Source organism: Sorex araneus, chromosome 3 (assembly GCF_027595985.1).
Source record: "Sorex araneus isolate mSorAra2 chromosome 3, mSorAra2.pri, whole genome shotgun sequence".
Lineage (NCBI taxonomy): Eukaryota > Metazoa > Chordata > Mammalia > Eulipotyphla > Soricidae > Sorex > Sorex araneus.
Window position 1 is genome coordinate 75450337 of NC_073304.1, and position 17721 is coordinate 75468057.

Consider the following 17721-nt stretch of genomic DNA (forward strand, 5'->3'; position numbering starts at 1 on the left):
GTTCGATTCCTCCATCCCTCTCGGAGAGCCCGGCAAGATACCGAGAGTATCTCGCCTGCACAGCAGAACCTGGCAAGCTCCCCATGGCGTATTTGATATGCCAAAAACAATAACAACAAGTCTCACAATGGAGATGTTACTGGTGCCCGCTTGAGCAAATCTGTGAACATCGGGACGACAGTGCTACAGTGCTATGAAAATTGATGGTATTATCTTTGTAAATATAATTTCTAGTTTTTTAGTGTTACAGAAGTTTTGAAAAGAAGTAATTAAACTTGCTGAAAATGTTAATAACTCTTCAGCAGATTTTATTTCGAAGTTCATATATACACACATCTATTCTGGTACAATTTACAAACCTGGTTTAGCATCACTCCGGAAGGCCGTGTAGAGAGCCCGGTGGCTTCAAGTCTTCTGTGCAGAAGCTACTGTGAGGATTCTGCCCTGAGAAGCGTGCGGCTGCGGGCCCAGCTGCAGTTTGGGGTCAGACTGCAGCTCACCTGGGAGCACTGTGCTCCGCCGCACAGAAGTAGGTGGCTGAGTCCTGCAGCTGGGAGGCCGTGAGCTTCAGGGTGCTGAACCGCTCCTTTAAATTCACTGTGGCGCTTAACCTTCCACTCTCCTTGGGCTCTGAAGTGATGAAAAAGAGACTGATGAGGCCTCCCCCGGGATTCCGTCGGAACCACTGCACGCTTCTCACCGTGGTAGAAAAGTTACATCTCAGAGTAGAGCTGGCTCCCTCCTGGAGACTCAGGGAAGGCGTCTGCTCCACCTCCATCCCTCTCACCGCTGCTTAGAAAGAGAAAAACACATGTGTGGTCACTGAGGTCACCTTGATGCAGCTCCTGAACCTCTAGAATATCCCAGAAATACCCATGAGGACATAGGACCCGACAGGAGCTCCCTGGGTGGGGGAGTGTACCCCCACCTTCCCTCTTCCTCACTCTTGGCTGTGAACACTCCCCCAGCTCCATCTGGGAGGCCCCAACTCACAGCAAACCTGGACCCACAGGAGCCCCAGCAAAGCTCGCCAGCGTCTCATGGTCCCTTGTCCTGGCGCTGGGGTGATTTGCACGCTGTTCTTAGAACCAAGCCGGATTCCCTGCATCACTGAGAACCAGCCCTGTCTGAGCTGTCATTCACCTGACAGGAAACTCCGCCCCCTGAGTCCCTGGGGACGCACAGTAATTCGTTCAGAACTGTGGGTGCAAACTGAGCAGGGGGCAAGGGAACTCTTTCCAGTACATGAAGTTACGAGGATTTTTTTCTGGAATACTTTTTTCTATAGGGAGTAGAGATAGAAGAAGAAGAAATTATGTTCTGAGTAATAAATATACATTTCAACTGTTTTAACTGGAGCCTGAAATAAACAGGAGAGTGACCCATTTACAAAATTTCTTAGTTAGGCAGATAAGTAATAATCTAGGTTTTTAGAAACTTCTTCTACAGGGAAACTGATACATGTCCTTATGTATTAAAGATACATTTTTTTGAAATCAAGTGAGTAGCAGAAACCCAGGGTTTATGGCTGCCATCTTCCTAGAAAATTCTTCCAGGAAGACAAACAGGAGGTAATAACATGTTTGCCTTCCTTGCGGCAGACCCCAAAGTGAAAGGCCAGCATCACAAGTGGTGCCCTAAGTACCACCAACCTCACTCCTGAGCACAGAGCCAGGAATAGCCCCGGAGCACCACTGGATGTGGCCCAAACCCCTCTCCCCTCCCGTCAAAAGAGCCAGAAAATAAATTACTGCAATTAGTTCAGTAGGCCAAAAGATAGATAGGATGCCTTTAATTCTTACATTCTGAATAATCCTTAAATTCAGAATAAGCTTAAGTTCTGACTTAATTTCTGACTAAGCCTAACCCCCTCTGCAGCCCAATCCACTCAATTGGCGCAGGGCCAGTTAAACTAAATGTTGTTCTGTCCCTTTCCTTCTGTTTGTAATTTGCCTCTTTTTCTTTCTTCCCCTTCCTTCTATGCTCACCGTGTCTAGCAATATTCCTCTTCCTGCACTGCAAGCAGGTCAGGGATTTAGCCTCACGCTGGATGTATAGAGTATTGCCCCAGCACTGTGCAGTTTACATTGTAAAAGCAGATTTGGAAACCTAAAACGAACTGTACACAAATTCTATACCCTCTCTTCTGGTCTTTGCCTCTATGTATTTGACTGAGTATGTATGTATGTATGTATGTATGTATATTTTTTGTCTCCTTTCTTAAGTTTGTCTGAGTTTCTTTTCTAGGCTTGAGTGCCCTCTAGTGCACTGAAACCATCAACAAAGGCCCCTTCAAAGGAACACAGTAGTCAGACAAACACAACCCTTGTTTCCTGAAGAAGGAAAATGCCCCCTAGTGTGCAACAAAATTCCTGATATTTATTGAAATACAAATGAACTGGCTTCTGCTTCTAAACTCATTTTATGAAATCATACCTTAAAATAATTTGGTAAGTCCCTGTTTCTGCTTTACTTTTCCTTTATGACACAATATAAAATAAATTCACAAACATTTACTGAAGTTAGGTGACATGAGTTGATTTATCACGTTTTAAGATTAAATAAAAAGAGGAACATACTTAAGTGACAATCTACTGGAAAATATTAAAAAATAGTAAAATATAATATGAAGTCAAATTATTGAACCTTAAGAGGAATACAAAATAAAAACCATACATTCTCAGATGGAAGAATCTATACTTGGATAATTAGACAAAAATCTTAGTAAGAAGACGATCATTTCCTTCTTTCCCCTTCATTGGAGTGAAAAATAAAGAAGATTTCGGATAAAGCTTTATGAGCGCTTTTATGAACTTTTGTTTTAGAACCAAAAGTATTGGTGACCAGAATAATTTTTTAATGTACTTTAGACAGAGAAATTCCTTTTGGTTTTTGTTTTTATTCCAGGGGACTTTTGTCTCAGCACCCAAAGTATTGGTGACCAGAATAATTTTTTAATGTACTTTAGACAGCAAAATTCCTTTTGTTTTCATTCTGGGAGACTTTTGTGAGATTTGTAGGTTGTTTTTTATATGTTTCTTGGCCACGTCCAGAGGTATCTTTTAAGGACTATCCTGGCAGGATGTCAAGGTTACCACTTGTGTTTGGGGGACCATGTGGTGGGGACGATCAAATCCAGCATGCCTTCTGTCCTATTAGCTATTTCCCAAGGCTTTTGGGAAAATCTCTTTGATTGCACCTCCTGAGGTTAATCCTTTCTTCACTTACTATCCTGTCTTTGTTTTCTAACTCAATTTAAAGGTAATGCTTCTGGTATTTTACTATATATTAGAAACAACAGAAAAATGTATATCAGTGTATTTACAGATTTTTAACACTAACTTTATAATTTTATATACCTTTCATAGCTTGCTAAATAATTTTCCTAATGAATCTTATAAATTCACTAATAAATATTATATTAACACACAAGGTTCTTCTGCTGCATCATATTCCAGGTAAGAGATGAACTGCCTTTCATATGTTTATTCTTCTATGATAAGCAGTTCAGTTGTTGACTTTTAATCTATGACATAAGCAACAATAAACCAACTTCATCTGTTATCATGTTTATCTAGGAACACGGAATGGGAAGAAGGGAAAGAATAAGCAGTGTAGAAGATGAAAATAGAAGGTGAAAATCAATCCCAGACAGAGGGAAGACATGATGTATAAGGTTTTAGGAAGAAGGAGTGAGCTCATGTTTCTGTTCTTGGGTTGAATCAATATCGTTTTAATTATTTATTAATGTTTATTAGAATTGTGATTTATCAGCTCATTTGATAAACTCTCTGAATTACCATGCTAATATATACTCAGTATGCAGTTTGCTCCAATGAGTCACTGACATAATTCTAGAGATGTAAATCTTCTAGAGAGAAAGCGCACCAAAGGAGAAGTGATAGCACAAATAACACCCTATGTTATAGAAGGACGCTGGGCACAGGAAGAATGCTTGGCTATATAAATATTTGCAAATGCATTTATTTAAGGACATTTATCGTAAGATATAAATGTGTTTTATACTTTCCAAATCAACAGGAAAACAAGAAAATTTTATCAGTGCCAAGATAGAGTACAAGAGGTAAAACAATGGCATATGGGGGAAAAAATCAAAATAATCTCTTTCCAAATATACTAGTAATAAAAAAACTTAAAGAAAAAGGAAGAAATTTTGATGAAAATAACATTTAAAATCTTGCTTCAGATTGCTTCAGAGACAAATCTAAAAGGAAACAGCCAAGGAAGCTGAGCCAAATGAAAGGATTCCCTCTGCTGGCTAAGATTGAAGGCCCCTCCCTCACCCATGAAGCCCGCCACACCTGTTCAAAAGAGAGATACCCCAAAGGAATGTCACTTCAGCTGAAGAGACATAAAGGTGTCCTTAGACAGCACCAACGGTGTGAACTAAATTGACTCCAGCAAAGAGTGAGGAAGAAAAGGGAGGGAGAAAAAAAAAAGCCATAGGATTCAAAGAATGATATTCTGATGGAGAAGACAAAGTGGAAAAAAGGAAAACTCCGAAAAATGAGTTTTCAAAAAGGTATACTTCATTTCAAAAATGAAATATTTCATTTCAAAAATTAAATTTAGTATACAAATAAGGATGAAACTAAGTAAAGTCCATACCTTTCTATAGCAGAGAATCACGATCACGATCACGATAGCCTGTTAATCACCGATTTCTCAGGCGGGCTCAGTAACATCTCATTTCGTCCTTTCCCTGAGATCTTAGGAGTCGATCTAGACTTGGCCTTCCCAAAGATGTTGCACTGGGGGCTCTTCAGGGTCACGGGAATGAGATCCAGCTTGTTACTGGATTTTGCATATAAATACACCATGGGAAGCTTGCAAGGCTGTCCCATGTGGGCAGGAAACTCTCAGAAGACTGCCAGTTTCTCCCAAAGGGAGAAGCAGGCTAAAGATATTGTGCAGCCACATGCTTCTGAGAGCTTGCTTTTAAATCTCTCTCTGGATGTTGGCCGTTGATGGGATTACACACAACTGAGTTCCTCTGCCGGTATCTTCAAGCATGAGGCCTGTCCAAACGTGTGGAGAGGGGCCTCCAGCATGGCTGTAGCTAGGTTCTGGTGGCCGGGAGCTCTGCTCAGTATGGGGAGGGAAGCTGGAGGCCATCCCCAGCTCAGTATGGGGAGGGGCCCCGGGGAAGACAGCCAGTCGTGTGGGCAAGAGACTCTGTAGCAGAGAATAAAGAAGTCAAATATGATAATCCCTTTTGCATTTTTATCTAACTTCATTTATTTATAATTTGCTGCCTTTATAAATGACTTATAAAAGTACACTTCTAATTCATTAATAGAAATTAAAAATCATCATCAAATTTGCCTGTAAGTTATATTGACGGTGGATGATGAACTATTGGTGTAAGACTTGGTTATCTATTTCACTGAAGAGCTATATATAATCAGTGTTTACATCTTATTTGTGTGTGCTTTAGCCAACTGAGTTTCTTTTCAGATTCTGATTTTATTTCTTTTTAAAACTTTATTTGAAGTACCATGATTTACAATACTGTCAATGATAGGGTTTTGAGCATAAAAAACACTACCCCTTCTACCTGCAAGCCCACTTTCCTCTATCATTATCTCAGTGTGAATGATGCTTAAATCAAACAGATTCTGTATCGGAACCAGACTTCACTCAATTGTTAGAAACTCTCAGCTTCTTGCAGGCAAAGGGCAATTAGGATAGAGAAGGGACCAGTATGACAATAATAGTTAAAAATGATCACTCTGGACAAGAACTGAGTGTTGAAATAGGTAAAGGGATATACAAGATAACCTTTCAGTATTTGTATTGCAAACTATAATGCCCAAAAGGAGAGTGAGAGTGAGAGAGAGAGAGAGAGAGAGAGAAATGAGAGAGAAAAGTGCCTGCCACAGAGGCAGGTATGAGGGTGGGGTGGGAGAGGGAAACTGGGGACATTGGTGATGGGAAATGTACACTGGTGAAGGAACGGGTGCTGGAACATTATATAACTGAAACCCAATCATGAGCAATCTTGAGATTGTGTATCTCACTGTGATTTAATTTAAAAAAATTTTTTTAAAGAAAGATAAGAGTGCTGGAGAGATAACACAGTAGGTAGGGCATTTGCCTTGCACGAGGCTTACCCGGGTTCGACTCCCAGAATCCCATATGGTCCCCTGAGCACTGCTAGGGGTAATTCCTGAGTGCAGAGCCAGGAGTGACCCCTGAGCATTGCCAGGTATGACGAAGAAAGAAAGAAAGAAGGAAAGAAAGAAAGAAAGAAAGAAAGAAAGAAAGAAAGAAAGAAAGAAAGAAAGAAAGAAAGAAAGAAAGAAAGAAAGAAAGAAAGAAAGAAAGAAAGAAAGAAAGAAAGAAAGAAAGAAAGAAAAGAAAGAAAAGAAAGAGAGAGAGAGAAAGAAAGAAAGAAAGAAAGAAAGAAAGAAAGAAAGAAAGAAAGAAAGAAAGAAAGAAAGAAAGAAAGAAAGAAAGAAAGAAAGAAAGAAAGAAAGAAAGAAAGAAAGAAAGAAAGAAAGAAAGAAAGAAAGAAAGAAAGAAAGAAAGAAAGAAAGAAGAAACTCAAAGCTTCAGAGCCTGGCCCTGCTCAGGGTTTGTGCTCAGCTCCCCCTGCAGGTCCTGTCACTGTGTCACCCACAGCACAGTAGTACACAGCTGAGTCTGACTCTTGCACTGCCGCTTTCTCCAAGTGGAAGGATTTTGAGTCTTGGCGGTATGTTGCTTCAAAACCTCTCTCTCTTCCAACTCCTTTGTCCGTCTGGGCTTTCAGGAGGACCTTTGGGCCTTCTCCCAGATACTGAACATACCAATAGAGTATAGGGTATGGATAACTGACTGAGTAATTGCAGGTGATAGTCAGGGAAGCTGCTTCTGATAGGGTCACTTGGCCTCCCATCTGGTCCACTGAGTCTCCACGTGTTTGTCCTGGGGAAAAAAATAGAAAAAATTGTGTCACCTAAGCATAATGAAATAGATAAAGCTGTGGTCAAGATTTTCCTGACAACAAAAGAATCTGAAATTAAGAGACTTTTGACTTACCAAGCAGGAAGAGTATCACAGTCACTAAGCCCAGAGAAGAGTTCATGTCTAGAGTGTCACCTACACAGTGTCCTTGATTCTGAACATGGAGAAATGTGAGTTACAGTGAACCGGAAAATCAAAGTCTGTTTCACAGAGGAAGTGTGTTGGTGTTGGTGTTAGGAAGCTGCGCCCTCTGGTGGATCAAGTATGAAATAGTATATGTGCTTCCTAGACCAGTCTCCCAGGGTTTTTTTCTTTTTTTAAAATTGAATCACTGTGAGATACAGAGTTACAAAGCTGCTCATGGTCGGGCTGAGTTTTAGTCATACAGTGGTTCAACACTCATCCCTACACCAGTGTTTATTTCCCACCACCACCAGTGTCCCAGTTTCCTTCTGCCACCCTCCCCTCCCCCCAGTTGTCTCTATGGCAGGCACTTTTCTTCTCCCTCCCCCTCTCCCTCTCCCTCCCCCTCCCTCCCTCCTCCTTCCCTCCTTCCCTCCCTCCCTCCTCCTTCCCTCCCTCCTCCTTCCCTCCTTCCCTCCTTCCCTCCCTCCCTCCCTCCCTCCCTCCCTCTCTGTCTCTCTCTGTCTCTCTCTCTCTCTCTCCCTCCTTTTGGGTCACAAAAATACTGATAGGTTACCTTGTTTCTTCCTTTTCCAATTTTCACTGCGTAGTTCTTATCCAGAGTGATCATTTCCAATTATTTTTGTCATAGTGGTCCCTTCTCTATCCCAACTGCCTTCTCCCTAGCACTTGAGGCAGGTTTCCAACCATGGACTAATCCTTCTGGCCCTCGTTCTACTGTCCTTGGGTATTAGTCTCATATTGTCCTGTCCCACGGGACCAGTAATTCAGGGTTTCGAGGAGGAGCTACCTGAAAAAGTCATGGGCGAGAGAGAATAAGGAGACCAAGCAAGGGAGTGTTGTCAAGGTCTCATTTATTGAAGGCAGAAGCACAAAATATATAGGCTGTAAGGCAGGCCGAAACAGGGGTCCGGAGGGGGTCACGAGGGGTATTTGCGTAAGGGGACATGATGGGCCTGAGCATGATTTGTCTGTGCTTTTTTGTCCTCAGCACAGGATGTCTGTCTCTGTAACAGTTCAATTATTATCTTGTGACGCATATATTTTCATAATATCCTGGTGGTTAATCTTTGTTTAGGGAACGGCCAGGTTCTCTTTCCCAAGGTTTCGGCCCCCAACATCATATTATGTATTTTTTTATATATATCCCACAAAAGAGCCCAAACATTCTATGTCTATCCCTCTCCTTGTGACTCATTGCACTCAGCATGATACTCTTTTTTTGGGGGAGGGAGGCGAATTACACCCAGCGATGCACAGGAGTTACTCCTGGCTTTTGCACTCAGGAATTACTCCTGGTGGTGCTTGGGGGACCATATGAGATGCTGGGAATCGAACCCAAGTTGGCCACGTGCAAGACAAACTCACAGCTCCAGCATGATTCCCTTTATGTCTATGCATTTTTAAGAGAATTTCATAACTTCATTTTTTTCTAACAGCTGCATAGTATTCCATTGTGTAAGTGTGCCATAGTTTGTTTGTTTTTTAACCAGTCATCTGTTCTTGGTGCTCGGGTTGTTTCCAGATTCTGGCTATTGTGAATAGTGCCACAATGAACATAGACATGCAGATAGCATTTCTGCTGTGTGTTTTTGGACCTCCAGGGCATATTCCCAGAAGTGGTATTACTGGGTCATATTTAAGCTCAATTTCTAGCTTTCTGAGGAGTGCTCGTATTGTCTTCCAGGCTGAACCAGTCAGCATTCCCACCAGTGAACACAAGTCCCATTCTCCCTGCATCCACACCAGCATTGGTTGCTTCTGTTCTTTTTGATGTATGCTAGTCTCTGTGGTATGAGATGATATCTGGTTGTTGTTTTGATTTGCACCTTCCTGATGGTTAGAACCTTTTCCATATGTCTTTTGGCCATTTTTATTTCTTTTTTAAGGAAGTTTCTGCACATTTCTTCTCCCCATTTTTTGATGGAATTGGGTGTTTTTTCTTGTAAAGTTCTAGTGCCTACAAACTACAAAACACTAAACCCCCACATATATCTAAAGCAATATTCAGGAAAAATAAGATGGAATGTGTCACCTCCTCCAACTTCAAACTCTACTACAAAGCAGTAGTAATCAAAACATCATGGTATTGGAAAAAAAGATGGACCAAAAAAATCAATGGAGTAGAGTTGAATATCCAGACACTGACCCTCAGATATATGATCACCTAACATTTGATAAAGGAGCAAGAAATGTGAAGTAGAGTAAAGAAAGCCTCTTCTGGACAGCTACATGCAAAACAAACAAACAAACAAAAAGAACTCAGACCTCTTTCTACGCCAGGCACAAAAGTCAGATCAAATTAGATTAAAGACCTCACTAGCACTGTAGCACTGTCTTCCTGTTGTTCATCGATTTGCTCAAGCACGTACCAGTAACGTCTCCATTGTGAGACTTGTTACTGTTATTTATTTATTTATTTATTATTTATTTTTTAATTTTTATTTTATCACCGTATGGAAAGTTACAAAGTTTTCAGGTTTATGTCTCAGTTATACAATATTCAAACACCATCCCTTCACCAGTGCCCATATTCCACCACCAAAATCCCCAGTATACCCCCCGCCCCCGCCCCCCACCCCCAACTGTATAACTGATGAATTTCACTTCATTTTCTCTTTACCTTGATTACGTTCCATATTGCAAAACAAAACTCACTATTGTTGTTGGAGTTTCCCCCCAAGAAAGACAGCCCTACTAAGGAAGCATTTGATAATTGGTTTTCCATTAAAAGATTGTATGTTTTCAGTTTTTAGAAAAGATCGCATTAGCAGCCCCGCGGTTCGGATGTGTCCCAGTCCCACAACCCGGAGCCATGTTAGTTGCTGCTCAGTGTCGCCAGGGCTCCATCTGGAGAAGGTGTGCTGGCTGCACCTCCTCCTTCCGGCTACCTGGTGTTGCTGGCCCCAATTCGGGTCCGGAGCATTTCTCAGGCCGCGTTGCTCACCAGAATGCCTGGCCTCTTCTCTGTTGAATGTGGCAAGATGGCGCCGAGGGTGGGTCGAGGGCGTGACTTCCGGCGGCAGGGCCACTTGGAGGTTGGGCTGGTGCCGCCCCACTCCAGTGCCCCCCCCCCCCCGCGGTTCGGATGTGTCCCAGTCCCGCAACCCGAGCTGTGTTAGTTGCTGCTCAGTGTCGCCAGGACTCCATCTGGAGGTGTGCTGGCTGTACCTCCTCCATCTGGATCCCCGGTGTTGCTGGCCCGGTTTCGGGTCCGGAGCATTTCTTCGGCCGCATTGTTACTGTTTTTGGCATATCAAACACCACAGGTAGCTTGCCAAGCTTTGCCGTGCAGGTGGGATACTCTTGCTAGCTTGCCTGGCTCTCCGAGAGAGACGAAGAAATCAAACCCGGGTCGGCCTGTGCTATCTGCTCCAGTCCTAAGATACATGGATAACAATGTGGGCAGAACCCTCCATGACACTGGAGGAATCGTCAAGAATGAAACACTGCTGACCAAGCAAGTGGAAGCAAAGATATACAAATGAGACTACATTAAACTAAAAAGCTTTTGCACCTCAAAAAAAAATGGTGACAAATATACAAAGACAACCCAGAGTCTGGGGAAAAATATTTATGTAATACTCATCTGAGGAAAACTTAATATCCAAGATATATAAGGCTCTGGTAGAAATTAGCAGTCATTTTTTTAATGAGACATATGTCATGAGTTCATTCTAGTAGTGCTAGGACATCTAAGCAACTGACTTTAAAACCTCTAAAATCCAATTTCTCTTATGACACTGTCATGGAAATTTTTAGCAACACAGGCTATCTCGGTACTTGAAAATATTTATTTGAGCTTTTTAGATGGTTCTTTGTAATCTCATGTGTCCACTGTGGGCCAATCTATAATCCAGTGGCATGTCAGAAACTACGAGAAAAGATGAGGTCAGAAATGAGAAAATTAAAATCGCAAGTGACTGAACTAAAGAGTGGGTGAAATATAAAAGTCAGGGAAAGTTTTTGGCATCAGAGTAACAGCATCTGAGGATAAAAATGGTTGAGTTCTGGATATAATGCAGAAAACCTCTAGAAAACAACAGAAGGTGGAAAAATCTCAAAATCAATGAACATCACACATGAGAATGTGAGATGAGTTTAAGAGAAACAATATAAAACTTATCAATGCCCCTAAGGAAGAGGAAGGCAAAATTGCTGAAGAACCACTAGTTTGAGAAATTATAGAAAAGAATTTCCCAGAGTTGAGTTCAGGCATCTAGTTTCAAGAAGTCTGAAAGGTGCCAGTGAAAACAGACCCAAATAGAAAATCCCCAAGATATATTATAATGAAAATGACAAAATCCAAACATAGAGACAGTATTGAAAGCAGCGGTATCAAAAAAAAAAGAAAAGAAAAAAGAAACAGATACAAAGGAAATCCTATAAATTCAAAGCATTCCTATCAAATTGTCATGTCAGAAGAGAATGTCTATCAGAATAGAATGGTGGAATATAGTAAAAAACAAAACAAAACTAAACAATAACAACGACAACAATAACTCGATGAAATGCATACTTTACCAAGAATACTGTACCGAAGAAGACTATTGTCCATATTTGGAAGGACTTCTGGGAGCTTTGTTTTATAGTCTCTGGATCTTGGTCGTTGATGAGATTACATGGTGCCAGGGAGCAGTTTGTGGGTGTGACTCAATAATGGTCCTCATTCCCTGACCCTGAACATGACAGGGATGAATAGAAATGTTACTGGTTACTGGTTATGAGCAATGGGACGACAGTGATACAGTAATTTGAAGGAACAACACAGGACTTCATGGACAGACAATATTTTAGAGAATTCATAACCTTGAAATCAGTTTTGCAAAAAGCATTTAGAAGGAGTTTCTTTAAAAGAAAAGACAGCCCAATCATGAACAACTTTGTAAATATATATCTCATGGTGATTTAATTTTAAAAAATTCTAGTAAAAATAAATTTTAAAAAGATAAGACAAATTTCTCATCACCCTGACATTGTATGGCAATCACTCGTGGCACTTACAGGTTATGATTAAGAAAGGTCTGTTTATTTATAGCTTTCTTAGAGTTTCTATACTTTTTCAATTATGAATTAACATTTCATTTATTTTGGGTGTTCTATGCCTATTCAGGTGTGTTTTTTATATCCATATATATTTTTATTACAATCTATTACTTATTAATGTAATACTTAAACATCATCTATAACATAATATTTTCTAACATAAATCCTTTTTTAGGATAGAGCACACTTATACTTTTATAGGCTTATGTAGATTTTCCATTAATTTTTAAAAATTCTTTCCTCACGGCAGTCTCGGGCTGGGGCTGGTGCTGGCTCACGCTCCACCGAGACTCGACCCGGGTGGCCATGCCTTTGCACAGCTGCTTTGCTGCTGAACGACCAGGATCCAGAGCCAGCTATATTACTTGGGGTCCCAGCGAGTGCTTGCAGCCATGTCTCCAGACTGTGAACTAAGCTTTTGCTCCATGTTGCTCCAGGAAGGGAAATGATGCAATTTCCAACTTAAATCTCCCTGGACTTAATTACTAAAGTACAGAAATCAGCGTAACTTTATATCTTTTCATTCTCATCAGTGGAAAACTAATTATCAAATGTTTCCTTGTCAATAGGGCCATATTCTTGGGGGATAAACTCCAACAAGAATAGTGAGTTCTGTGTTGAAACTCCAACAACAATAGTGAGTTTTGTGTTGAAATATGGAATGTAATCAAGGTAAAGAGAAAAGGAAGTGAAATTTATCAGTTATGCAGGGAGGGTGGGGGGTTGGGGGTTGGGGGAGTGGGAGGTATACTGGTTTGGTTTTTTTTTTGGTGGTGGAATATGGGCACTGGTGAAAGGACGGTGTTTGAGCATTGTATAACTGAGACATAAGCCTGGTAACTTTGTATCTTTCCACATGGTGATTCAATAAAATAAATTAAAAAAAAAATAAAGGACAGAAGAAACTTCCCATAAAAAAAAATTCTTTCCTCACTCTTGCCAAATTGTTTATTTGTAGAATTTATTCTACTTTTATAGAACTATTAAGATTTTCCATCAACTTTAAATTCTCTTTTCTTCACTCTTACTAAATTGTTTATTTGTAGCAATTATCTATCTTATGCATATTTTTAGATAGACTGATATAGGATTATTCATACTATTCAGTTTTTAAATTTATACACTTGTAATAAAAAAGGATACTCAGTTTTTGAAAAAATATTTTTCAGCATATCCTTGCTTTACTACTTTGTGGTATTTTAGGAGTGGAGATTTCTTCATTATATGTATAGGTGTCACCACCTTCACAATAAATTTTCTTAACATCTTATATGTGGGATATAAATAAATACAGAAAGTGAACAACAAACTGAATGCCATCAGAACTGGAGATTCTTTTGGCTACAGAACTGAGATTTCATGGTTGGGAATGGGATGGGAGGGCCCTCTGGGAGGGACCCTTGGGACACTGGTGGAAGGAAGTGGACACTTTGGTGATAGGTGTGGTGTTGAAACAGTGTATGTATGAATAGTATAATTAACAGAACTGTAAATCACAGTGCTTCAATAAAAATGGTAAAGGGAAAAAACAAGATAAATCCACACACATTTGCTGAATTTTATAGAGAGTGAGCTATTTTAATTTTCTTAGGTGTTAAGAATATATGAAAGGATAAGAGGCAGAAGCAACAGCACAGTGGGTCAGGAACTTGCCTTGTACAACACATAACTGGCTGTTTGTCACTGTCCTGAGGTGACCCGGTCCCCTGGTGCATTCGAGGTCAACAGACATTCCCAGCTAATAGAAGTGGAACAGGCTGCAGCCAGATCCCAAAACCATAACCAACAACCTTTATTCAAATTTGGACAGACTTAATGTAGGAAAGAGGAACCGTTAGAGTGTGTGTGTGGGGGGGGGAGGTGGTGCGGAGGACAGTGATAGAATGGGAAATAATGCAGAGGGATGCATAGCACAAAGGAGAAGCTTAACACAAGCTTGTTGATTTGTGAGTATCTCTCCCCAGAGTCAATGTTTATTTTGTTTGTTTGTTTGTTTGTTTTAATTTTTTATTAGTGAAACACCAAGTGGTACAGTTGTAGACTTACAAACTTTTGTGCTTGAGTTTCAGTTATCAAATGATCGAGTACCCATCCCTCCACCAGTGCCCATTCTCCACCACCAATTATCCCAGTATCCCTCCCACTGCCCCCACCCTCACCCCCACCCCCCACCCCCGCCCCACCTGTGTGACAGGGCATTCCCTTTTGCTCTCTCTCTCCTTTTGGGTGTTGTAGTTTGCAATAGAGAGGTATTGAGTGGCCATCGTGTTTGGTCTACAGTCTACTTTGAGCCCACATCTCCCATCCTGAGGGAATCCTTCAGACCCCCTTTACTTGGTGTTCCCTTCTCTATTTGGGCTGCCCTTTCCCCCAGCGTGTGCGGCCGGCTTCCAAGCCATGGAACAAACCTCCTGGTACTTATCTCGACTATACTTGGATGTTAGTCTCCCATTTTGTTACTTTATATTCCACAAATGAGTGCAATCTTTCTATGTGTGTCCCTCTCTTTCTGACGCATTTCACTCAGCATACTTTCCATGTTGGTCCACTTGTACGCAAATTTTATGACTTCATCTTTTCTAACCACTGCATAGTTTTCCATAGTGTAGGAGAGGCAAAAAAGTATAGTCGAAATGACATCTGCACTTGTATGTTCGTTACAGCACTGTTTACAATAGGCAGAATCTGGAAAAAAACCAAATGCCCGAGAACAGAGTCAATGTTTTACAGAAGCACCTCAGTGAGTGTAACAAAAGGGGTGGCAGATAATTCAATTAATAAAATCTCCAGGGGAGGAAGCGAGATAGACCTGAGCCAAGGCAAACTGCTTATAATAGAGGAGCAAAGATTAACCACAGCAAATTACCACTGGTTATATCCATGGTGGACTACAAATACCATGACATAGCACAGAAATCCAAAGGATCTACTACAAATATCTATATTCCCCAAAATGGAAAATCTAAAAGAAATTCACATATTCTTACAATCATGCAACATTCCAGAATGAATTAAGAAGTAGTAAAATTTCATTTTAGAAATAAAATAAAACTGAAAACATCTAAACAGACCAATTATAAGCAATGACCATGAAACAACAAAATGATCAGACATGGAACTGCTTGATTACACAAAAGTGCTCCTCTTTATCTGATTTTCTATCATAACACAAACCAAAAATAAATAAATAAATAAATAAATAAATAAATAAAACAACCCAGCTTTGAAAATAGAGCGGGAAGAGATCTTGACTCTCTGAAAACTCCACTACTATGAGTGGTTTGTGCTCAGCTCCCCCTGCAGTCTCAAGCACTGTGTCACTGATGGCACAGAAGTACTTGGCTGAGTCACTCCAGTGAGCAAAGCGCTTTTTCAAGTTGAAGGAAGAATCCGTCTTGTTAAATTCAGCCTCAAAATCTTTGATGCCTTTAACCAAGGGATCCCCTGAGAAGTACCTAAGGATAAGTTGGAGTCCTTGCCCAGAGTACTGGACATACCAGAAGAGGTAAGGAGTTGCACCGTAAGAGTACTTGCAGCTCAGCTCCAGAGATTCTCCTTCAGAGACCGAGGCTTGAGGATCTGGCTGGGTCACTGACTGGGCTCCCACAGCTCCTGCAAAACCAATGTTATATCATGAAAGCAGCGAAGATTTTGCTCTGAGTGTTTCTAGCTAGAAGCTGAAGAACTCTAGATCAGTCTAAAATTTTACTCACTCAGGACAAATAGGATCCCCAGGTTTGAGATGAGAAACAGCGGCATGTCGGTGCAGTGGAAAATCCTGTGGTTCTTCCCTGAATAATTTCCCCTGATCAGAGAGGTTGTTTCACCCCTTTCGCACTAGCATGTGAGAAAAAAAGTTAAGCTGGAAACATTCCTTGCTTAGATAAAAAATATGAAATCTTCGGAGATGAGGCTGGCACCTTCTGACTTGCCACCTGTCTGCAAAGAACTCAGCTGCACGGGATGTAAGAATGAGCAGATGATGTTGATCAACAAACTGTAGTTTGTGCAGCGACGCCCTCTGGAGGCCAGTATGAAATGAAAGGTTCTCCAAGCCCCATGAACTTATTAGCATATTCCTTCTCTTTTTGAAGCTTTATTAAAACTTCCACACAGTGTGTTTCTTTTTTTCCCAATTCTGTGATGGTGCATTCATTCTAAAATCTGTTAGAAATGAGATGTTTTAATAACGCAAACTACCAAGTTAGTTCACTGAGAAAATAATTTGGGGTTTTTGTTTTTCCACTTGAAGAGCTGTGATTTCTGATACTATTAGGGTTTCATGCATACAATCTTCTGACAACACCTGCCACCCATAAGAGTGTCTGATGTTCTCCACCATTGTCTCAGAATCCCCTCCCTATCATTCTCCAAACCCTTCACACCCCAACTAGTAAGATTGCTTCTAGAAACCAACTCTCAGGTTCCACTGCCTTTAACATATGTCATTCTCTTACTATGTTTCTTTATATCCCACCTGTAGTGTGATCATTCTGTAGCTGTCCCTTTCCTTCTGAGTGAGTTATTCAGCAGAGAACGCCAGTGACAAATTGCATATCTCTTGTCCTTATACTTGAGTATAAGAAACATTAGTATTCTGTTTACTAACTGGTACTACTAGAAGTATTAGTATTAGAAGTATTAGTACTCTGTATACTAATTAGTATTCTGTGTACAACCATTTCTTAATCCAATCATCTGTTCTTGGGAACACAGCTTGTTTCCATATTTGGACATTATCAATAGTTTTGCAATAAACATAAGAGCATGAATGTCTTTTCAAAATAATAGTTTGGGGCTCTTGGGCAAGAGGCCAAAAGTAGAATTTCTAGATCATATGGAAGTTCAGTTCTTTTGTAGATGTATCCACATTGCTTTTCAAAGAGGTTAAACCAGTCAACATTCTCACCAATGGAGTTTGATGGTTTCTTTCCTCCCACAACCCCACCAACACTGTTTTTTTCTGTTTCGTTTGGTGTGTATCAGTCTCACTGGTGTGAGGGAATACCTGTTTTTTTATTATTATTATTTTTAATTATTAGTGAATCACCATGAGTTACAGTTACAAACTTATGAGCTTTCATGATTGCATTTTGTTTACATCCTTCCACCAGTGCCCAGTCCCCTCCACCAGTGTTCCCAGTATCCCTCAGACCCTCCCACCCCATCCCCGCCACCCCACCCCACCTCTGTGGCAGGGCATTCCCTTTTGATCTCCCTCTCCTTTTGGAATACCTGTTATTTTGATTTACATATCCCTGATGACAAGTTGTGCAGAGCACCTTTTCTATATGTATTGGCCACTTGTATATCTTCCTTGAGGAAATGTCTATTCATCTATTCTCCTTATTTCTTGTTCAGATGTTTGATTTTTCGTTTTTGAGGGGTTTTTTTTGTTAAGCTTCATACATGCTTTACATATCTTGGACAGTAACCCTTTCTCAGATGAGTGGTGGGCAAATATTTTCTCCTATCTTGTTGGATGTCTTTTTATTCTACTCGTTTTACTTTTGAATTGTTTTTTGTTTGGGGGCCACACTATCAGTGCTCAGAGCTAATCCT

At 40.6% G+C, this 17721-nt stretch overlaps 1 gene segment (V, D, J or C); it reads right to left on the reverse strand.

Annotated features, from left to right (window-relative positions):
• Window positions 1-6592: 6592 nt before the first annotated feature.
• LOC129403468 (T cell receptor alpha variable 9-2-like) lies at window positions 6593-7090 on the reverse strand. The segment is given in 2 exon segments: window positions 6593-6930; window positions 7045-7090. Coding segments are annotated over 2 exon segments (384 nt in total).
• Window positions 7091-17721: the final 10631 nt, after the last annotated feature.